This window comes from Suncus etruscus, chromosome 11, assembly GCF_024139225.1.
Source record: "Suncus etruscus isolate mSunEtr1 chromosome 11, mSunEtr1.pri.cur, whole genome shotgun sequence".
Taxonomy (NCBI): domain Eukaryota; kingdom Metazoa; phylum Chordata; class Mammalia; order Eulipotyphla; family Soricidae; genus Suncus; species Suncus etruscus.
This window is the reverse complement of record NC_064858.1, coordinates 51,504,064-51,528,302: the sequence shown is the minus strand read 5'-3', so window position 1 is coordinate 51,528,302 and position 24,239 is coordinate 51,504,064. Positions and strand designations below refer to the sequence as shown.

At 36.7% G+C, this 24,239-nt stretch overlaps 1 protein-coding gene across 1 annotated transcript in view; it reads right to left on the bottom strand.

Annotated features, from left to right (window-relative positions):
• Positions 1 to 9,555: 9,555 nt before the first annotated feature.
• The window catches only part of CFAP54 (cilia and flagella associated protein 54), a 443,326-nt gene continuing 428,642 nt past the window's right edge, over positions 9,556 to 24,239 (bottom strand). Inside the window, exon 68 of the mRNA XM_049782938.1 lies at positions 9,556 to 9,675. Coding sequence (XP_049638895.1) covers positions 9,556 to 9,675 — 120 coding nt within the window. The remainder of the gene's footprint in view (positions 9,676 to 24,239) is intronic.

The following is a 24,239-nucleotide window of genomic DNA, read 5'->3' as shown; positions in this document are numbered from 1 at the left end:
ACACACTCTCCTCCACTGCCTCCTCTAAGAAATTAACTCACATGATAGAGTTGATGTCTGCCATGTGCAAAAATCTGAGTTTGAGTCTCAGCACTACTTGCCCCTTATCTACTCTGCACTGACTGGTGAAGCTCTGGTGGGCCTGAGCACCAGCTCACAGCATTTAGGGGTAGCCATGCTCACCTGTGCTTGTGAGAACTGGTGGCATAGTCCTGAACAAAAGCACAACACAGCAGCAAGTAGCATCAGGAATAGCCACCAATCATTGCTTAGATGCCACAAATGGTGGGGTCCTTTTTATTTTCTTGAAATCTAGTGACTTAGCTCCTTGAGATCAAGTGAAGGGAAATAAACAGGCAAATAAACATGTGTGGAATAGACTAACCTAACTATGGCAGGAGAGTGTGGGTGAGGCAGAAGCACCAAGTGCCATCAACAGGCTTGTGAGGATGTCTGGGAGGGGTCTGCAGTGAAGAGTTGGGGATATTAAATATGTTTATTTAAAGGGAGGAACCATCCAAGTGTCATTCATCCCTTATGTGCATAGACTCTATCATTTAATGAACACTTGAAAAAGCATTTTTATAAAGGGGTAAAGAAATAGATTCTTTTGCTAGGAGTCAAAGGCACTGAGTAATGAACTAAATATATCAAATGAACAAATGCTTGCAAGAATTATGAGTTTAGTTTGTCAGGGAAATCCTAATCTAGTTTTTGTAGATTAAATGACCAATCTCCAAAGATTTGATTTTTTTCTTCTTCCTATAAATCATTGGAAGGAGAAATCTCGGCAATTCCTTGGATCTAATTACTCCTGATTTTTTTCTAACTGCATCTTTTATTCAGGCCACCATATCTAACTTTTCCAATACAGTCATTTTGTAATCCACAATGCTCTGAAAAAAGCTCATTTATTACCCCTCAGGAAATTTGAATAGTTGCCTCAATTTCCATAATTTTCAGTCTAATAATTTTTAAAAAATATTAGAAATCTGCAGGAAATACATTTAAATATTACTATTGGCTTTTTCAGAATGGTGGGTTTCTGAGTAATTTATTTTCTATTTTGTTTTTTTTCAATACTTTGCAAGTTCTCTACATTTGTTCTGAATTTTCCTTCATAATGATGAGAAACTCAAGAAAATCTTGTGAATCTTGTGGGAAAATAAATTAGGAATGTTGTGATATGAGATAGAAAATTTTAAATTAATGTCATTCAAAAATACAGGAAAAGCTGAAATAAGAGAGTGGTTTTATTGGAAAAAAGTATACTAAGTTTTTGAGCATCTAACCACCACAGGCTATAAACAAGTTCCAAAAGGAAATGGGGAATATGGTTTTCTGCCAAGTAGAGCTAGAATGTTCCAGCTCTACTGGGCAGACTGTAAATATGTATAGTCTGAACATATTTAGTAGTTTTTCAGAATGCATATTTATGACTTGTAATATTGCAGCCATAAAGGTGTGGTAAACATGCAGTTATATAAGGTGATGTTTTTCATGTTTATTGCATATTTCCTCATGCAACTATACAATAAGCATACATAACCATATATCTCATGTACAGAAAATGGTATAAAATTGTCATCAGAATGAATGTTTTCAGAATGGTGAGGGAAAAAAGCTAATTGCAGATCAAGGAGGGCTCCATTACAGTCTCTATGCTCAGTACTAGCCAGCTAACGTCTAGGTTCCTTTTATAAGACCACATACATTCTGACCTTAACAAAGCCAAAGACTCCAGAGAGGAATAGTCACACCCTCCATACTACAAGCCTCAGGCCAGTCTGTCTTCCCTTTATGAACCTCTTCAAAGTATTGGAAACAGAAAGAAGGCTCACTCCATTACAATAAGTTTTCATTACTAGGTTACACTACTTAGAAATCTACTTGATTTTTATACTGTGAACAATTGAAAGGGAGAGAGAGTTCAGGGCTATTTTCACTTGGGCAGAAGCTTTCTCTATTCTAGCTATGAAATTACAATGTATTAACACACTACATTAAGTATATGATAATACAAAACATCAATGTTAACTTAAATAGCAAATAAGATTAAAAGCAATTTATTTGTGATAAATTTCGTGTTGTCTTCAAGTTCTAGTTCAAAATTTCCCTTTGTAATAAAATTTCTCTGCCTCATAATCCATCATTTTAACTAATGAAACTGCAATTTAATTAATATAGCTATTATCACTAAAGTCTCTTCCTAATCATTGCTGTGTTTATGGCAAAAAAATTCTGTTGCCATGGAAATCTTAGTGTCAAAGTCGCAACTCAAAGAGCTCTACTGAAGTGGAAAGCAAAAAGGAAATGAGAATTTAGTAAAGAGAAACTTCTTCCTTAATATATTTTTTAAACATTGAAATTATGGATGGAAGCTGAATTTTACAAGTGACCCCTTTTTGCATAACAAGTAGTTATGTAGAAAGTTCTGCATATAAATTTGGAAATGCAAATAATTTAGAGTATAACTAAGGAACTTATGATTAATAGAAATTTTGTACAGAGAATTGGCTTCAATTAATTAAACATTTATTGAGGCTCCACTACTTATATTAAAAAATAATATTTTCAAAGATCGAGTTTTCTAAAAATGAACACATGTAAAACTGATAATAGTTTCAAAGTTATTATTCTCATTAAAAATCCCAAGAATGGAACCAGATCTGAGCTAAGTGGTTATAGTTGTATAATGATGGCAGTCTTAAGTCAAATTAAATAGTTAATTACTGACACACAAGCCAATAACCATAAGAAAAAGCTTAAAACAATAAAATGAGGAAAGTAAAGGTTGATATTTAATATAGAAATGCATTATATTCCCATCTGTTAATCTCTGCTTTCACTTGCTTGGAGAGTGCAGTTTCCTCCTTGAAGATGCCTTTAGTCTCAATGTCCTGGAGTGTTTTACCTACATGTTGTTCTATATATCTTATGGTTTCAGGTCTGATATCAAGGTCTTTCATCCATTCAGATTTAACATTCGTACATGATGTTAGCTGGGGGTATAAGTTCAATTTTTTTGCAAGTGGCTAGCCAATTGTGCCAACACCACTTGTTGAAGAGGCTTTCTTTGCTCCATTTAGGATTTCTTGCTCCTTTCTAAAAATTAGGTGATTGTATTCCTGGGGAACATTCTCTGAGTATTCAAGCCTATTCCACTGATCTGAGGGCCTGTCTATATTCCAATACCATGCTGTTTTGATAACTATTGCTTTGTAGTACAGTTTAAAGTTGGGGAAAGTAATTCCTCCCATATTCTTTTTCCCAATGATTGCTTTAGCTATTCTAGGTTGTTTATTGTTCCAAATAAATTTCAAAAGTGCCTGATCTACTTCTTTGAAGAATGTCTTGGGTATCTTTAGAGAAATCGCATCAAAACTGTACAAACTGAGAAGCTTCTGCACCTCAAAAGAAATAGCGCCCAGAATACAAGAACCCTCCACTGGGTGGGAGAAACTATTCACCCAATACCCATCAGAAAAGGGGCTAATCTCCAAAATATACAAGGCACTGACAGAAATTTACAAGGAAAAAACATCTAATCCCATCAAAAAATGGGGAGAAGAAATGGACAGACACTTTGACAAAGAAGAAATACAAATGGCCAAAAGACACATGAAAAAATGCTCCACATCACTAATCATCAGGGAGATGCAAATCTAAACAACTATGAGGTACCACCTCACACCCCAGAGATTGGCGCACATCACAAAGAATGAGAACAAGCAGTGTTGGCGGGGATGTGGAGAGAAAGGAACTCTTATCCAGTGCTGGTGGGAATGCCACCTAGTTCAACCTTTATGGAAAACAATATGGAGATTCCTCAAAAAACTGGAAATCGAGCTCCCATACAAGCCAGCTATACTACTCCTAGGAATATACCCTAGGAACACAAAAATACAATACAAAAATCCCTTCCTTAAACCTATATTCATTGCAGCACTATTTACCATAGCAAGACTCTGAAAACAGCCAAGATACCCTTCAACATATGAATGGCTAAAGAAACTGTGGTACATATACACAATGAAATATTATGCAGCTGTCACGAGAGTGGAAGTCATGAAATTTTCCTATACATGTGGATGTACATGGAATCTATTATGCTGAGTGAAATAAGTCAGACAGAGAGAGAGAAAGACGCAGAATGGTCTCACTCATCTATGGGTTTTAAGAAAAGTGAAAGACATTCTTGCAATAATAACTTTCAGAGACAGAGAAAAGAGCTGGAAGTTCCAGCTCACCTCATGAAGCTCACCACAAAGAGTGATGAGTTTAGTTAGAGAAATAACTACGTTTTGAACTATCCTAATAATGAGAATGTACGAGGGAAATAGAAAGCCTGTCTAGAGTACAGGCGGGGGTTGGGTGGGGAGGAGGGAGATTTGGGACATTGGTCATGGGAATGTTGCACTGGTGATGGGTGGTGTTCTTTACATGACTGAAACCCAAACACAATCATGTATGTAATAAAGTTGTTTAAATAAAATATAGATATAAAATGCATTATATTAGCAAGGAAGCAGCTACCCAATAGAGCAATTATCCTACTTAAAAACACATAAAATTGATCATGTAAGCAAGTACCTACTCAATAGAGCAAATGTTCAACTTAAGGAAAAAGACGAGTTTACCAATGAGGGATGGGCTGATTGTGGGTCATTGGTGAAGGGTCTCTGGTGGTGGAGTTGTGGAATTGGAACATTGCATATTTGAACCTCTCCTATTAACAGTACTATAAATTACAACAGTGCCTAAATAAAAATTGGGTTTAAAAAAATCTTTACTTTTATTTTACAAATGCAATAAAATCTCTTGAACATTCTTAATAAGACTGATTTGTTCTCCTTACCCAAGAGGAAATCAATACAATTAAATAATACCTGATGATTAACAATTATATTAACTGGCTTTTAAAAGTTTTGTATTTTTAGTACATACATATGTAAGCTTTCATAATGCCATATATTATGTCTTTTTTTCTCTTTTTTCTTTTTTTAGGGCTTATTCCTAGCTCTGCATCCAGGGATCACTTTCTGCAGAGCTCCAGCCCTAAGAGGTACCAGGATTGAACCCTGGTTGGCTGAGTGTGAAGCTAGTGACTTGTCTGCTATACTATCCACTCCCTACATCATGTCTTTATAAAAATGTTTCTTATATATCCTTCTGTATCATTTCCATCTTTTGAAGTGTCCAGATATATACCTCTTTAATTTATTTGTAATGATTCATTATTTGTCTAATATTTGTACTTTTATGATATCTGGTGATGAATCATTGTTTATCCATTTGACACAAGAAACATTTAGTCAGGGCTTCTTTCCTTTATTATTATTTTACTTGCATTGGCTGTTGCAATTGTGTCATTGAGTATGTTTGCTCACTTCCTGGGGCCTACCAGTGGGAAATTTTTTGGAAGCCTGCCACGAGCACATCAAACCTGAGAAAATGAGTGTGAGTGGGGAGAGAGAACTATTTTGCAGACAATAGACTCCACTGCGTGTCTCACTACCATGATGAGATTTCTAGGTAAAAAGGGAGCAGCCTGGAGTCTGGAAAGGTTCAAAGGATGACTGCCACTGAAGCATCACTATATCTCTGCAGAAGCAAGAACCATCAGGCTCGTTTCTATGGACCCAAGAGAACCCAGAAGGATCCCAGGCTGCCTCCGATTACCCTGCTGCAAGGCTCTATACAAAAAGAAATACACACACTGATTCATCAGATGCACTCAGTTCCCTACTGGAACTGTAATACTTGCTGATTTCTCCTTAAAAACAACCACCACCAAATAAATCAAACCAATAAATAAACCAAAAAAAAATCAACCAACCAAATTAAAATAAAAACATTGAAAGACCATCAAGGAAAGCCATCTTCCTACTGATACAAACAGATTTTTCTAGCTGGATAGTTTCAGGAATCAGACACTTGCTTTGCATGCACCTGATCTTGGATAGTTCCCCAGCACATATGGTTCCCCCAAATATTGTAGAGATCACTCTTGAGCACAGAGCCAAGAAGAGGCCCCCAAAAGTAGTCAAATACTATCTCCTCCCCAACCCCACCACTACCACCGCCAAAAAAACAAACATTACAACCTCCCACATGCAGGCTCCTGCTTACCAAGTCAAAAAATTCAATCAAGTGACCTAAGTTTATATAAACCACACTCCAGCTTACTGCTCAAAAACTCCCCTCTACCTTTGTGTTAATAGAACATATCTGGAAACTGGCTCTTTATTGTGTACATAGATTATGATCCAATTCTCCAATAAATGCTTTCTAGATTTTACTACCATCCGATAGTTTGCTAGTCATCAGTGTTTAGAGTGAACTTTTAGGTCCAATGCTTTCTCCTTTAACCTCCTAACTCTGGGCTTGCTTGGCAATTTTCACATATGTAGATAATGAACCTAAAATTATTTAATTAATTTTTAGGAAAAAACATACCAATTATTTTATAAGATGTATTTCAACTACATTTCTAGGCTTTGCAGATACTGTATGATACCAAGTTATATCCAGTAGAAAACAATGATATACCTAGCCTCAAGTTAAAGAAAAGACAAGGGCGTGGGAAGGCTGCACTCAAAATATTTTTGAGTTAAAACTAAGACCACTAAGTGAGAAACACAAAACACACAAAGCTAGGTGCCTAGAGATGCTATTCAAAGCCAAATGAGCTTGGTAGAAAGTTTTCAAGGAGTTCTGGGAGCTCTAAAAACTGTCATTTGAACTGGAATGAAGGTATTTGTCTAATGTCCAGAAGGAGAAGAAAATACCATGAAACTAGAGGCAGAAACCAAGTTTCTGGTATTATGCAGAAATGTACCATTCCTGCCTTTCCAACTCAGTGAAGAAGAACAAGTCATCTGGGGTAGGAAACTGGTAAAATGCTTGCACATGAAGTGAAGCGAGACTGTAGCATTTAAGCCTCTAAATAGCTGACAGGTGGTCAATTTCCAAAGTAATCTCTTGGAGATTGATGTGGAAAAATATCTGGGTAGTGCTGGGATTTGATTACCCATCACTTAGATGCTGGCACTGGCTCCTGGATCCCTGTTCCACTCTTCTCATTCTGCTTCCTTTCTTATTCAGTTTATCTCCTGTAACTTTCTGTTGTAATTATTTATTTTTTTAAATAATACTTTAGTCTTTAAAATTACAAACCTGTTTTTATTTGGGCCTCAGTCATAAAAAGAACAGCCTCCTTCACCTATGAAACATTTCCACCACCAATGTCCCCATCTCCCTACTTCCCTGCCCCCTGCCTGTATTTGAAACAGGTATTGTACTTCCTTAACTCATTACCATTGCCATCTGTTGTAATTAAAACAAACAAAACATCACAGGTGTCTGTGAGCAAAGCATTTACAGATACCATATACTGCATGGGGAAAAAAATCACCTATAATTGTATGGTTTATTCTTTAAACAAATACCCCAAAAGACATTTCTGGAAATATATATATATCATCCTGAAGAATTTTGAGTTTTCTTTTGGCTTCCATTTCAATAAATTCATTCCCATTTCCTCCCTGCTCTCTACAGATAGTTGCAGCGTTAAATAGTGAGTGTTGTTCCTATTTGAAAAAGAAATGGGGCATCACTGAAACAGTTTTAAATGAGGAAGTTGTGATTGTAGGGTGTGTGATGTTTTAAATGTTTTTCTGTCAAAACAACACTCAAGAATATCAACATCTAGAATTTACTAAAAACAGGGAATGAAAGAAAAGTATGCTGAAATATCATAATAGGCACAAGGTACATGCCTTTTCCCTGAGAACACCAATAGTTTGCCATATATAATACCAAGGACCCCTTCTCAAGCTTTTTATGCACATCCATTATGACCTGAAAATCTGCTCCTAGAAAAGACAACAAGTACCTATTTGTAGCTTGAGGTTGTTTCTCTCCCTTGATTTTCAAAATACCATAGTAGAGAGGAACAGAGTAGAGCAAATACTGGGAAGCAATAGCCACTTACTTGTAGATTCTTTAGTTAAACAGAAGAGGATTAAATTTCTGACTCTGACTAATTGAGATCACTGAAAAATTAAAATTACATTGCTGCTTTATGCTTTAGCAACCCTCATCAGTTACATGGGGTTACTATTCTATGTATATCATCATCAAAATCCTTGTGAAGGACAAAGGAAGTCATATAGAGTCATACACTAGTGCCTTGTGTACCTATAAACTGTCAGGAAATTAGCATTAGGCTGAAGTGAATGGCCTTGGTAATTGATCAAGCTAAATTTTCATATCTAAATTACATATCTTGATAATCTACTATGCCCTTTTCCTCCAGTGGGCTAAACTTTGCACAATAAAACTTCTTTTCAAAAAGTACAGAAACCTTGAAAACATTCCTATTCTAGTAGAGAAATTTGTAAATTCAGTCCCTGGCCAACAGATTACAATTTCTCTCTCTATTAGATTCATCACTAACTGGCTTTTCTGTTTGATCCAAACTTTAATTCATATGAGAATCTAGTTATTCAGTGCAATATATTTCATACCTCAAAATTATTTTACTTCACCAAAATAAAACCATATTGTCATAATCTCATAGTAAAGACAATTCACTAAATACTATGTTATCTGTTTATCTTTTATTTTAAACCACCAGTCTGGTATTATTTGATGCTGAACAAAGTGGGTCAGAAATGTAATCATCTTCCAACTTAGAGAAATGATAACTCTTTCATACTCTGACTAATAATATGTCCTGTGTTGTGTATAGTACCTTATTATATAACCTTATTTAATTTCATTGTCATTATACTGCATTATACAGATGAAGGAATAAAACTGTGAAGAATTTTACCTTCTCAAACGAGCAGAATTAGTGAGTGAAGTTAGTGTTCAAACTGATTAAGTATTCGATAGGCCTTGCTCTCTAATCTTTTGTGTGAGGTTGTCTCTCAGAAATATAAAATACTGTTTGTTAGACTTTTGTTTATACAAATAATATAGACAAACTTTCAAAGCTGAACTGGCCACATGTTGAGTTTAATTCAGGATTTCTCTTCATTGACAATGAGGACATTTTGGAATGAGATCATTTTCTTTTTCTTTTTTGGAACCTGATCATTCTAGATTTGAGGACTCATTTAGGCATCATAGAATTGTTAATAATATCCCTAGCTTCTATCAAACCAATGGCATTCTCCTCCCAATTATACCATTCAAAAATAACTTCAGACATTGCCAAATGTTTCCTGGGGGTCAAAATTGCCCTAGTTAAAATTGGACTTGACATACGGTGTATGTGAAGACAACCTAAGTATAAACATGGAAGTAGTGGCACTGCACATAAGCATATGTTGTAGGAATAGCATCACAGATAGTTTTAATAAGTGGCAGCGTTATCACTTAATTCAAAGGCAATGTGAAACTATCATTCAAAGCTATAACATTTAGTGCTTATATAAGAAAGCACTTTATTTTGTTTGCATTTTTTAAGAGGACAGATCAAAAAACTTCAAATCAAGAAAACTAGTAGCAATGAAATCCTCTAAAAGTTTAAGATATCAAGGATGTTCAGGTAATAAGGGATACTATCCATTGGAAGAGGCTTCCTCCTGATAAGACACAGCCGTTAGCAAGATCAAAAAGTCTCTCAAGATCCAATATAGATTGTAGCGAGATGTCAAACGGGACCTAAGAAAAAGCATAAAGGTGTTCGTGAAATTCATTGCTTCAATCTGTTGACTGAGACACAGCTCTCAGAGTATAAATATTTTATTCTATAACTTTACATGAAGTATATTTAACTCTTGCCTAGAGATACAGGCAAAGTTTCAACGTTTTGGACACTACCAAAACACACATACATATCTTATACATCCTAGTAAGGTTTATAGACAGTTCTCTAAAATAGCAGATACTGGGGCTAGAGCAAGAGTACAGCCTTGCACATGGAAGACCTGGGTTCAATCCCCAACATCTCATATGGTCTCCTGAGTCCAGTCAGGATTTCTGGCATAGAGCCAGAAGTAAGCCCTGAACACCAGGTGTAGCCCCAAACCAAAACATATATAAATACATTTGATAAATAATAAAGGAACAAATAATTATAGAAATGACACCTTATTTGTATTTAAGATAATCATTGTACATGACTTTAAATGTAGGACATTGGCCTTTACTCTTAAGCATATGAACTTAAATCTTGTTACAGTGAAGCAAATAATGCTTGAAGCTCATTCTCACTGACAGAGGGTTCAGGTTACCCTATCAAGGACCAGTGTGACCCATAAAATTTGAGCAAATTGAAAAACAGAAAACAATATTTACTTTTATTGTTAAAATGGGGTTTATTTGATGGAGGGAAGGGCAGAAAAGCCAGAGCAAACATGAAGGAAAGAAACACGTATTTACTGGGGACCAAGTTCATGCAGATCTAAGCTGTTTGAAATGAGTAAGTAAATGTCATATAGAATGACCACAATGGATTAGATCCTTGTGGGCCTGATTTATGGTAAGACAAAAGAAACATTATTAACATTATTAATTCTTGACTACTTATAAAATAAAATGTTATTCTTTATACAAAGGGGACCAGTTACACTAACAGTCCAGGGGGCAAAGGAGAGAAGTATGGAGCATGCTAGGAACAGGAGCAAAGAGAGGTCAACACTGGTGGTGGGAAATTGCCCTAATTCACTGTCACTCTGTACCTTAAATATAACTGTAAAGATTTGTAATTACATGGGTCTCAATAAAAATTATTTTAACAATACATTGAACCTAAAAATAGAGATACTCTTTCTTTGTTTCATTTTTGTTTGGGGGCAATACTTAGTGATGTTCAGGATTTACTCTTACAGATTCTGTGCTCAGGGATTTCTCCTGGCAGGCTATGCAAGATAAGCACCCTAACCATTGTACTTTGGCTCTGGCTCTAGTTTTTCATTTATCTTTAATTTATTGTATTAAAGCTCAAACAGATCACATATTATACCCAACTATACATAGCCAGGAGGTGGTTGTGTTTTGGAAACTAAATGATGCTTGAATTTCAGTTTTCTCCTCCATAAAATTAAAATAGTAGTTCCTATATCATATTGTTGATACAAAGATAAAATGAGTTTATTTTGATATATAAGCACTTAGAAGAACATGGCTAGCACACAATGAGCACTGAAGAGGACATATTTATTGTTCTAATTGAGCATGTTAGTTTCTCCAAGAATTTTATTGAAAGTAATTTACTTATATAAATGCAAGGAGAGGCAGAGAACAATATGTTCAAGAGAGAATACTGATTTCTCCAGAAAAACCAAGCATGAGTTTTAAAGTCTACATAATAACGCATGTGCTGCCTTAATACTAATGTATACTAATTAATTCAACTATTTACAGAGCTTATATATTGCTTTTGTACAGGTGTAACTGTTTATGTTTATAATAGCACTCTGGGTACAGGTGTTATTTTTATGCTATTGGTTCTCCAAGGTTGATTGTTGGTTTAGTCAAAGGGTACCTACATTTTGAATTTTAATGTTTCCTTTTTTCTTTATTATTGTAGAATTTTTCTCATGTAAAAGATAAAAATGTCTAAAAAATGACAAGTGGTCAGGTTAGTTTCATATAGCACAGATCTATCTTTATGACATAAATTTATATTCTAGATACCAGCAGGGTACTTTGGCCTCTGCCCTGTGACAATGAACCTGCAGAAGCAAGTGGTTATTTGTCAAAGGATGAAGATTAATTGTCAGGTTTATTTATGGAGGCCACCAAGTAAGAGCTCTGTATCAGGGAGATGAAATAAAAAAAGTTGTCATTCAAGAGTTATTAAATCTTTTCCATCTCAAGAAAAGAAATATGACCCTAAAATGTCACAAGTCACTTTTTGTTATCACTCCTCCCTTTCTGGACACTCAGGCAACTTAAGTTCTGTGGAGAAGTCAAAAGCTTGAAATTCCAACTATTTCTGTCATGATATAACTCAGGAGTCTAGATTTGCTATTGATAAAAACAATTATTTAAATATACTTTTGGTTTAAGTATAACAAAACTAAAGAAAAGGAAGACAAGAATCATATGTTTTCTTGTTTGTTCATTTATTTGTTTGTTTTGTTTTTTGGGTCACACCCAGCAGTGCTCAGGGGTTACTCCTGGCTCTACCCTCAGAAATCGCTCCTGGCAGTCTCGAGGGACCATATGGGATGACGGATTCAAACCACAGTCCTTCATCATGCAAGGCAAACGCCCTACCTCCATGCTATCTCTCCGTCCTAACATATGCTTTTTTTTAATGAACAAATCCTCAAAACATCGTCCATAGGCCTGGAGCGGTAGCACGGTGGTAGTGCATGTATCTTGCAAGAAGTCGATCCTGGATGGACTCAGGTATGATTTCCAGCACCACATATGCTCCCCTGCGCTTGCCAGGGCTACTTCTGAGCGCCACCGGGTGTGATCCAAAGTCCAACCCCGCAAAACATAAAAATAAAACAAAACAAAACAAAAAACAAACAAAAAAGAATGGTCTCAGTCATCTATGGGATTTAAGAAAAATAAAAGACTTCATTGTAATAAAACCCAGAGACAATAGAAATGAGGGCTGAAAGGATAGGCCCACGATATGAAGCTTACACAAAAGAGTGGTAAGCGCAGTTGAAGAAATAACTACACTAACAACTATCATGAGACTGGTAGTGAGTGAAAATAGAATGCCTGTCTGGAATTCAGGCAAGGGGGTGGGGAAGGAAGGTGATGGGGGCAGTGGTGGTGGGAAGGTTGCACTGGTGAATGGGTGATGGTGGGTTTTCTTTTAATAACTGAAACCCAACTACAAACATGTTTGCAATCATGGTGCTTAACTAAAAATAAATTATTTGGTCACTTCAAAAAATAAAATAAGGGCCAGAGAGGTGGTGCTATAAGTCAGGCATCTCTGTCTTGCAAGCGCTAGCCTAGTACAGACCTAGGAGTCCCATATGGTCCCCCAGGAGCGATTTCTAAGAGCAGAGCCAGGAGTAACCTCTGAGCATCAAAGGGGTGCAGCCCCCCAAACAAAAACAAAACAAAACAAGAAAAGGAGAGAAAGAAATAAAAAAAGTAACCATTATTATGATGTCCACACTGGTAATTAAGTTTTTTTTATCTGCATGTCTAAATATATTTAAGATGATTCATAATATATGTACTGTTCTTATTTTTGATACAAAATTATTAGTCATTCAGTCTATTAATATACTCGTAAAAGTTTGCTCATTCTTATTGATACATGACTTCTGTTGTATATTCATGGTTCATTCTTTTTCCAGATGTTGGATATTTAGTTTATTAACATTTTTATCTCAAAAAATTTGTTTTAAATAATTAAATTATAAATCAGCATATGTTTTTACCACACATAGGCACATATTTCTGTTGGATACATTTATAAAAGGAATCTTTGTGAAGATCATTATAGTTTTTTTAGAATGGTTGGCCAGTTTTTATCTCACCAATATTATTGGTTTCTGTGTTGAAGTAAAAATTTTGATCGATCCAATTGGTGTTTTTATATATATTATAGTCAGGAATTCTTAATATATCTCAGAACTAGCCATATATGAACATTTTCCCATGCCCTGTGCCTATACATTTAACTCTCAATTATAATATCAAAAATAGTGGATGTATCAGTCTTTTTATTTGTGAGTGGCACTTGTGTTATAGCTCATATTATGGAAGTACTACCATTACTGTGCCATCTCTCCAGTCCAGAAAACCAGCTTTTTAATAGTGCAAACCAGTGACACAAATGAAGAGGAAGAGGAAGAGAGAGAAATCAAATGCCTAATCTAGAGGCAGGCGAGGGAGGGTAGAAAGGAGGGAAACTGGGGACAATAATGACAAGAAATGTGCACTGGTGAAGGGTGGTGTATATTCTATGACTGAAACTCAACCATGAATAATTTTGTAACCGTAGTGCTTAAGTAATTATATATAAGAAAACCAGCTTTAGAGATTCAGTTATATTCTTTACAGTGTTAAAGATATCAAAATTAAATACTATTTATAATTATATTATATTCTTATATTATTTATATTTCAAAAGAAGAAATTAGAGGGTAGAGTATTTCTGCAAATGTAGTTCTTGATCTTTCAGTCCTCATTAACTCATTAAATTTTTTTTTCACTGTGAATACATCTATGAGGGTTGGGAACTTGAAGTGACCTTTCCCATGGCAAGGTCTACTAGATCTCAGAACTTTTTCTGACCTCTCAGAAACATGCCTCTCCCCCATTGTCCCCCATTGCCCCCTGAGATCTGTGCCATCTGTCCATTGTGAAACACCTCTGATCCCACAGCCTCTCCATTCAAGCTCACTGGACTTCAGAGTTTCTCTCTTCTCATGAGCTCATTAATACTGAACACTTTCCTAGTTTCAACTTTTGAAAACTTCTAGATTTTCCACCAAAAAAAAATTCTCAAGTCAAGAAATTTCAGATGAAGTTACTTAGTTTCTTTGATTTCCATTTAGTGGAAATCAAAGATTTGATTGGCAATAGCATAATCATAGAGAAAAATTTATAACTTTTATAAATAGTTCTAAGTACATATTGTACAGGATAAATTACTAGAAAAATCATGACTCCTCTCACTGAAGGCTCCCTCTGCCCCATAAGAAAATGAACTTGCAGAAAGAAACAAAGAAAGCATAGCCTACATATAAGTTCAAGGAGGTTATGTGCCAAGGAACAATATTAAAGAAATGCTGGTGATTTTGATGGCCTAGAGAGGATAAAAGTCTGAAATCATGAAGGCAAAGAAAGTTAATCAAGTTGTGGGGCATTGAAAGAGCTCATTAAATTTTGCCAGGTCTTGAACTTAGTTTTGGAGAATTTTTAAAGTCTTTGGGGAGTTAAAGGTTATTTGCTAAATGCTATATTTTATGAGTTCTGAATAAAAACTAGATTTGATCCTAATGAAAGATTTTATTACTTCTGTTCTTCTGTTTTAATAATTGTTCATAAAAGAAAAATCATTGAGTTTTTGAATTACCAACAGCTTTTCTCAACCCAATATTTTTTTACTGAGCACCTACTTTGAGACCTCTTCCTACTACATAACAGTTAAGCTTCTTTTTCAAATGTTAATGACCAAGCAAAAAGAGGAAAGTCAAATTACACTAATCAGTTAAGTTTGCCTGCTAGTAAAATTAGTGAGGGGATACTGAGATCCTTGTAATACGAATAAAATTATTTATTGTCATGAAAAAAATTTAACAGATTCAACATAGTAAAGCACATAATGTTTTCATTCAATATTCTAATATATAAATTTATCATCAAGCTTTCTACCTCTTCTTAAGGTAATTCATAGTAACTTCATATCATATGAATTTCCTTTTTTTAAAATAATTTTTATTTTGACCACAGTGGATTACAAATCTTTCACAGTAATATTTTAGCTACATAGTGACATTGTATCAGGGGTATTCCCACCAACAATATTGTCCTCCCTCTATCCCTGTTCTCAGTGTGCATCCCATATCCCTCTCCTTTGCTCCCCCGGGGTACTAGTATAAATAGTTCCCTCTGTGTCTAGCTTGTTGTAAATTGGGTATCGATTTTGTTGTTGTTGGCTTTGAATTTGGTGTTTAAGTCTGATCATTTTCTATTTCTACTCGATGTTCATATAACTGTTTGGTCTTGGTACCTTCATTATTTCTCCCTTAATTTGTGAGGCAGAACAAGATGGTTCAAGTTATGAAGAAGAAGAAGAAGAAGAAGAAGAAGAAGAAGAAGAAGAAGAAGAAGAAGAAGAAGAAGAAGAAGAAGAAGAAGAAGAAGAAGAAGAAGAGGAGGAGGAGGAGGAGGAGGAGGAGGAGGAGGAGGAGGAGGAGGAGGAGGAGGAGGAGGAGGTGGAGGAGGAGGAAGAGGAGGAAGAGGAGGAAGAAGAAGAATAAAGGGAAAAAGGAAGGAAAACAAAACAAGAACACAAAAATATAATAAACAAATAAACAAAAAACAAAAACGAAAAGCACAACAGCATCAAAGCAATAAAATATCATATGAATTTCTGCAGTAAATGAGATATTGGTTTATTTTTTGATTTATATATTGATTTATTTTCCAGACTGGAGTAAAACAAAGCAGAAGGATAAGATAATACTAATTTATCTAAGAATCAACATGACTAGTGACCCTCTACTATAAGTGGGTATGGTTTTGGTGTACTGTATTTTATCTAACATCAAGAGAATTATAATACTAACAATAAGATATATTATTCTTCCCAGTATCCAATTCTTAGGAAGGTGAAAAGAGATTTTAGGCAACACCACCTCCAGTTCATAGGAGATTTGATAATTCATAGAAAACAAAATGACCTTTTTTATTTTATTGACTCTAACATTTTTGTATTAATGAAACTTTACATGTGACAACAATAGGGTTATAAAAATCATGTGAAATCAAAAGGTCATTGGATTATATGTGAAATAATAAGTCATTTAAAATTAAATATTAACACTTAAAAGGCATTTACAATAAACAAAACATTAGATATTAAAAAGAGTATGGGAGAGAAAGCACTTTTTCAGGAAATTAGCCCAAGTATTACTCTCAAAATAAACCAGAGTCATCGTTATTTTTCATCAGCCTCACCACTTCCATCTTGACACCCACAGAACCCCGAAGGTATGAGGTGTTTCTGGGTTCACCTAGGAAGCTACCCAGCAAGTGAGTGAGTAAGAAATGGCTGCATGTGGGGGTTTCCAGGCAGAGTGCTGATTGCTCTACCTGCAGAGTCTCCACCCGGCTGTGCTTCTTCTGAGGAAACTGAGGACCTGAAGGGAGCCCTGTCCTACTCTTCTCTGTCTTTCCTGAACTCTGGAAGCTCTCCTCAGAGCCCTGGGAAGCGAACCCAAAAAAAACTACATTCGGAAGCTAGCCAGCGAGCCAGTGAGTGAGTAAGAAATGGCTGGATGTGGGGGTTTCCAGGCAGAGTGCTGATTGCTCTACCTGCAGAGTCTCCACCCGGCTGTGCTTCTTCTGAAGAAACTGAGGACCTGAAGGGAGCCCTGTCCTACTCTTCTCTGTCTTTCCTGAACTCTGGAAGCTCTCCTCAGAGCCCTGGGAAGCGAACTCCAAAAAAAACTGAAGCTACCCAGCAAGTGAGTGAGTAAGAAATGGTTGGATGTGGGGGTTTCCAGGCAGAGTGCTGATTGCTCTACCTGCAGAGTTTCCACCCGGCTGTGCTCCTTCTGAGGAAACTGAGGACCTGAAGGGAGCCCTGACCTAATCTTCTCTGTCTTTCCTGAACTCTGGAAGCTCACCTCAGAGCCCTGGGAAGCAAACCCCCCAAAAACTGAAGCTACCCAGCAACTCTCCTCAGAGTCTTGGGAAGCGACCCCAAAAATACAGCATTCTGAAGCTGCCAAGCAAGCGAGTGAAAACTACGCCTGTCCAGTGGGGCCCGACTGTGAAAAACTGTGAGTGCTGCCTGTGTGTGTCTCTCTACTATCCTGCTGCATAAACCTCCTGAGAGTGGGCTGAAAAGAGGCTCCAGAAGGCACTTAGCTCCACTTCGCTATGCAGCCGTGCGCTCTTTCTAAAAAAAAATAACACCATCACAAGAAGAAAAAAAAACACACTAAGAACTGTGTTGGATCACAGAAGCAAGAACTTCTCTCCAGACTGTTTTCTCTGCTGCGTGCTCGGGCCTAAGATTTGATCCTGTGTGAGGCTTCATCCACGGAGGACTCCCCTACTTTGGAGGCAAGCAGGCCCATCCAGAAAGGGCGGAGCCAGAGAAATGTGCTGCCTGCATCATATAACCAATGAATACCACCACAACACATAGAAAAACCCACAATACAAGTGTGACAATGGGGAAACAACGCAGGCCAGCATCAGACATAGAGAATGAAGATGACAATTCTGATGACCAGTTAATGACCAACCAACTAATCAACCTCTCAGATAAGGACTTTAGAGTAGCAATATGGAAGATGCTCAAAGACCTCCAAAAAACCATGGATAGAGTGGAACAGAAAACTAATAATAATCAAGAAAATATGAAGACAGAAATCACAAAACTCCAAACTGAAATAACATGTCAACTAACAGACCTGAAAAAATCAGTAAATGAAGTGAATGACAAAATGGATAAGCTCTGGGACAGGGTATCAGAAGCTGAGAATAGACTTGGTGCTGTGGAAGATGAGATACATAACAATTCCATACAGCAGGAGAGATTGGAAAAAAAAAACTTAAAGCAAATAAACAGACAATGGAAAAATAAGCAAAGAATGGGAACAGATGAAAATAGAAGTCTATGATAAGATCAACAGAAACAACTTAAGAATCATTGGAGTCCCAGAGACCCAGGAAGAAAATTTCCAGGAAGAATCAAAGGTCAAGAACATCAGTAAAGAGAAACTTCCAGAGCTAAAGAATATATGTGATCAAATCCTGCATGCTCGAAGAGTACCAACCAAAAGAGACCCAAGAAAAACCACCCCAAGACACATCCTAGTCACAATGACAAATCTGGGTTTACCTAAATTTTAGTAACACCTAAATTAAATTTAGTAGTACCCAATTAAAAGTTTGACTTTTAATTAAGAACTTTTATTTGTTGTTTTTTTTTTGGGGGGGGCACACCCGTTTGATGCTCAGGGGTTACTCCTGACTAAGCGCTCAGAAATTGCATCTGGCCTGGGGGTACCATATAGAACACCAGGGGATCGAACCGCAGTCATTCCTTGGATAGCTTCCTTGGATAGCGCTTGCAAAGCAGACACCTTACCTCTAGTGCCACCTCGCCGGACCCTTAAGAAGAACTCTTCTGTGTGCCTTTGTAGTTCACATTTAATTTCAGAGCCTTGTGGTCAGCAAAGGTAGCCTGCAAGATTTCTATCCTCTTAACTTTATGGAGGTATGTTTTATGTGTCAGCATGTAGTCTATCCTGGAGAATGACCCATGTACATTGGAGAAGAATGTATCCAGGTTTTTTGGGGTGGAGTGTCCTATATATCTACTAGACCTCTTTCTTCCATTACTCTTTTCAGGGCTAGTATGTTTTTGTTGGGTTTCAGTCTGGTTGACCTATTAAGTGTTGATAGGGCCGTGTTGAGGTCTCCCACAATTATTGTGTTATTATTGATGTCTTCTTTCAGATTTGTCAGTAATTGTATTAAATAATTTGCTGGACTCTCATTGGGTGCATATATGTTTAATAGTCTGATATCTTCCTGCTGGACATATCCCTTGATTAGTACATAGTGTTCATCTTTGTCCCTTACAACTTTCTGAGTATAAAGTTGGTTTCATCAGATATTAATATGGCCACCCCAGCTTTTTCAAGGGTGTTGTTTGCTTGGATGATTTTCCTCCAGCCTTTGATTTTGAGTCTATGTTTGTTCTGACTATTCAAGTGTGTTTCTTGTAGGTAGCAGAAGGTTGGATTCATCTTTTTGACCCATTTTTCCACTCTGTGTCTTTTAATTGGTGAATTTAGTCCATTGACATTGAGGGAGATGATTGTCATAGGATTTAATGTCATCTTTGTAGATAAGTTTGCTCTGTTTGTTGGTCTCTCTTGTCTTAGAGTAGACCTGTCAGTTTTTCCTTTAAGGCTGGTTTTTCATCTGTGAAGTTTTTGAGCTGTTGTTTATCCATGAAGCTATGTATCCTTCCTTCAAACCTAAACTGAATGCAGAATTCTCGGTGAGGGATTCATTTCATTCAGTCTTGTCACAATATACCACCACTGTCTTCTGGCCTCATGACATTGAAACTAAAGGCATCTTCAAGGAGGAAACTGCACTTTCCAAACAAGTGGAAGCAGAGATCAACAGATGGGAAAACATTAAGCTGAGAAGCTTCTGCACCTCAAAAGAAATAGTGACCAGGATACAAGAGCCACTCACCATGTGGGAGAAACTATTCACCCAACATCCTTCAGATAAGGGGCTAATATCCAAAATACACAGGGCACTGACAGAACTTTACAAGAAAAAAACATCTAATTATATCAAAAAATGGGGAGAAGAAATGAACAGACACTTTGATAAAAAAAAAAAAAAGAAATACAAATGGCCAAAAGGCACAGGAAAAAATGCTCATCACTAATCATCAGGGAGATGCAAATCAAAACAATGATGAGATACGACCTCACATCACAGAGATTGGCATACATCACAAAGAATGAGAACAATAAATGTGGCAGGGATGTGGAGAGAAAGGAACTCTTATCCACTGCTGGTGGGAATGCCATCTAGTCCAACCTCTATGGAAAGCGATATGGAGATTCCTCCAAAATCTGGAAATTGAGCTCCCATTCAACCCAGCTTTTCCACTCCTAGGGATATACCCTAAGAACACAAGAATACAACACAAATACCCCTTCCTCACACATATATTTATTGCAGCACTATTCACAATAGCCAGGCTCTGGAAACAACCAAGATGCCCTTCAACAGACGAATGGCTAAAGAAACTGTAGTACATATACACAATGGAATATTATACAGGAGAGATGAAGTCATGAAATTTTCCTATACACATGGAATCTATTATGCTGAGTGAAATAAGTCAGAGGGAGAGAGAGAGATGCAGAATAGTTTCACTCATCTATGGGTTTTAAGAAAAATAAAAGTCATATTTGCAACAATCCTCATAGACAATGAGAGGAGGTCTGAATCTTCCTTCCAACTCACTTCATGTAGCTCACCACAAAGAGTGGTGAGTGCAGTTATAGAAATAACTACACAGAGAACTACCATAATCATGTGAATAAATGAGGGAACTGGAAAGCCTGTCTGGAGTACAGGTGGGGTGGGGTGGGATGGAGGGAGATTCGGGACATTGGTGGTGGGAATGTTGCACTGGTGAAGGGGGGTGTTCTTTACATGACTGAAACCTAATCACAATCATATGCATAATCAAGATGTTTAAATAAAGATATTATAAAAAAGAAGAACTCTTACTCTGTAGTAGAGATCAAATGTTTCAGATCACCTAAGCATTTCAGCATCATAAAGGACCCTGTGTCAATCAGAAATCAAAATAGGTTTTGAATTATGTTATATTTATTAGAATATATGGAAAGCATTCCATGAGAGAATACATTGAGTCTATGTTCTTTGGGATGTATTTAAAAAGTTATTCCCTTTCTAACTTCTCCAATACATATTGTGCCTATGCAAAAAACAAACAAAACGCACACACACATACACACACACACACACACACACATACCAGCCCTTCAATTTTTTTCTTTTTTCCCTCTTTTTCTTTTTCCTTGTTTTCTTCTCTTTCTTGTGGTCGTTGTTTTGGTGATGGTTTTTGTTGTTGTTGTTGTTGTTGTTATTGCTGCTGTTGTGGTTTTTAGTCAGTGTTTTTTGTTTGATTTTCTTTTTTTTTCCTTTCTTCTTTAAAGTTAATATTTATAGCCTCTAGATGGATCCCTCCCAGCTTTTTTTATTTTCTTTCCAACAGAACCACAGAACTTGAATCATTTTGTTCTCCCTCATAAGTTGAGGGGGGGATGAACGGTACCAGGAACAGCCAGTCATATAAACGTTGAGTGGAAATAAAAAGTAATCAGACTTAAGCACCAAAGCCAAAGTCAACAACACCAGAATCAATACCCGATCTACAACAAGCTGTACACAAAAAAGACCTGTTATGTTAGCAGTCCGTTGGGCAAAGGGGACAGGTATGGGATTAATGCTGGGAACAGTGGTGGAGGGAGGACAACACTGATGGTGGAAATGGCCCTAATTCATTGTCATTATGTACCTTAAATATAACTGTGAAAGACTTGTAACTCGCTTTGATCACAATAAAAATTATTAAAATAAAAAGTAAATGTTATGTTACATGCACAGTTCAAAAACAGTTATATAGAAAATGAAAGCAGTTGGACCTTTTTTCAGAATCTAGATAAAGAACTTCCAAAAGCTTTTGAAAAGTGGAATATGAGGCAGGGATGTCCCCAGATAGCTTCAGGTAAGGGTTGAGATGGCCCCTAAGAAAAATCTATCTTGTGACCTGAGAATTAAAACTTACAGCCTTCCATGGGGTGGAAGGCTCTCTGGTGAGGAGAAAAGGACTGAAGATTAGATTTAGTCTTCAGTGGTCAGTGACTGAATCAATGTTACCCTTAGAATAAAATATAACATCCCATCATGGTGGGTTTCCAAAATTCATAGCTATAAGCACTTGGTGTACTAGAGGTGGAGTATGCAGATAGGGTTCTGAGTTGCTTTGTCACATCACCTGCCCTCCTGCCAATAGCCTGTCATGTGTCAATTCTCAACCTGACTGCTGGCTCCTCAGTCTATCCTCAGAATAAACCCATGGTTGTAAGTAGATTCCTGATTTTGTCAGACATGCCTCAACTGCTGACATGAAGGAGGCATTGTGGGATCAATTGAACTTGTAGGAAGGGAAGAAGTGTGGGGAGCCTGGAGACTTCATTTGCAGCTGGCATCTGAATTGAGGGTAAGCCTTTAATCTGAGGTGTCCCACTAATTCTGTGTAGCAGCATCAGAAATGAATTGCTTTGTTGGTGTCAGAGAACTGGAGAATGGTGCATGTGGATTGTAACAATATAACATAAAAATTAGGATAACATGCATGGACTGAATGTCTGTGGAGGCAAGGGGACCACTGGCAGTCATTCTGCTTACGCTAACCCTCATACCCACCGCAGATCAAGGGCACTTCTTGATGAGTAGTGATAAGTCTAGGAGTGCTATCTACACTGAGTTTATTATTTTCATAAGAATTTACTGAAGAAAGCAATTCTTTATTAAATTTTTTTTCCTCACATGTTCTCAGGGATTACTCTTAGTTTTGTACTCAGGGATCACCTGGGGGCTGAGAACAAAGATCAGTCATGTGCAAGGCACATGTGTGTGTCCTGCCCACTATACTATCATTCTGGTCCCCAGGAAAGCAATCCTCATACCAGAAAGAATCCCTAAAAAATGTTAGAAGTTTAGAGGATCCAATCTCATTTTTCCTAGAGACAAAGAATCTTTGAAATCGGACACCCTATTGTGCAGAAAGTAGAACTGCTCTATTTCTCTCTCCAGGAAAGTATTTTCTACCATATAAAGAACAAATAAAGGGTCTTGAAAAGGACAAAAAAAATATCAAAAGCTGTAATCAGAACAAAAAGCATAAGTTATCCTACCAACAATAGAGTGCAGAGGGAGAGATCATGCCACCTAGTTCAGTGCTTATCAGTGATTTGAGGGAAGAGTCATAAAAAAAAAGTTTTCTTGACCAGATTTTAAAGAAGAGTCTACATTTTCTGTGGTATGGAATGGAATCTTTTTTTTTTTTTATAAAATGGAATGTCCATTTCTTGTAGCAGTGTGAGAGTACAAATTCTGAGACTATACTTACTTATATGTGATCACATATAATTTTATGGCTTTAAAGCTTTACCAAGTCATTGTTTTCTTACCCTGGAGGGGAAATAGTTTCTCTGAGAAAGGAAGTGTGCATTTATTGAGAATTGGATCTGGGCTAGAGTCTTTGTTTTATAGCATTTGCTTCATTTATAAATTAACTGTTAAAGAGGAGGTCAAGAGAAAATGTGAGTCAACTATGGGTCATACTGTAGAATATATTTTTAGTCATGAGAGGGTGACATATAAGTCCTCCTAATTCTATATTGTAAAATAAGGCATGCCAGAAAGTATGTCTCTTAGCTCACTTAGAACTTTTATGATCCCAATAAATGATGATCAATTGGGCATTATGTTGTATTCACACAAGAGTTTTTTTTTTTAACCCATAGTTGTAGTTCAGATTCCTGCAAAACAGAACATGAGATCAAAATTATCTTTCTTAGGGTTTTATAGGGAATACTGTTGGGATTGATACCCACAATGAAAGGCAGCATTGGGCACAGTGAGAAATGGATTATGATGCAATCATATCAAAGTGATCAGCTATGCTACTTTCTAGTGAGATGATCCTTCAAAGTTGTCCCAAATAATTCTATATTTGGAGATTTGGCCTTTGCATAGCAATCAACCAGCCATTACACAACTACCCCAAAGAGACTTTTAGAAATAGGAGTTGAGGGTTATTGGTAAGCACATTCATAGGGCTGGGAAAATGACTTATTTCCTCTGGTAGGAGAGATCTGGGTGGCTCAAACCAGGCATAGATATTTAACCATTAAACCAGTGGCAATATAGCCAAATGAATACCAGTTTACAAGTGACACAGAGAAGGAGAATAAAATATT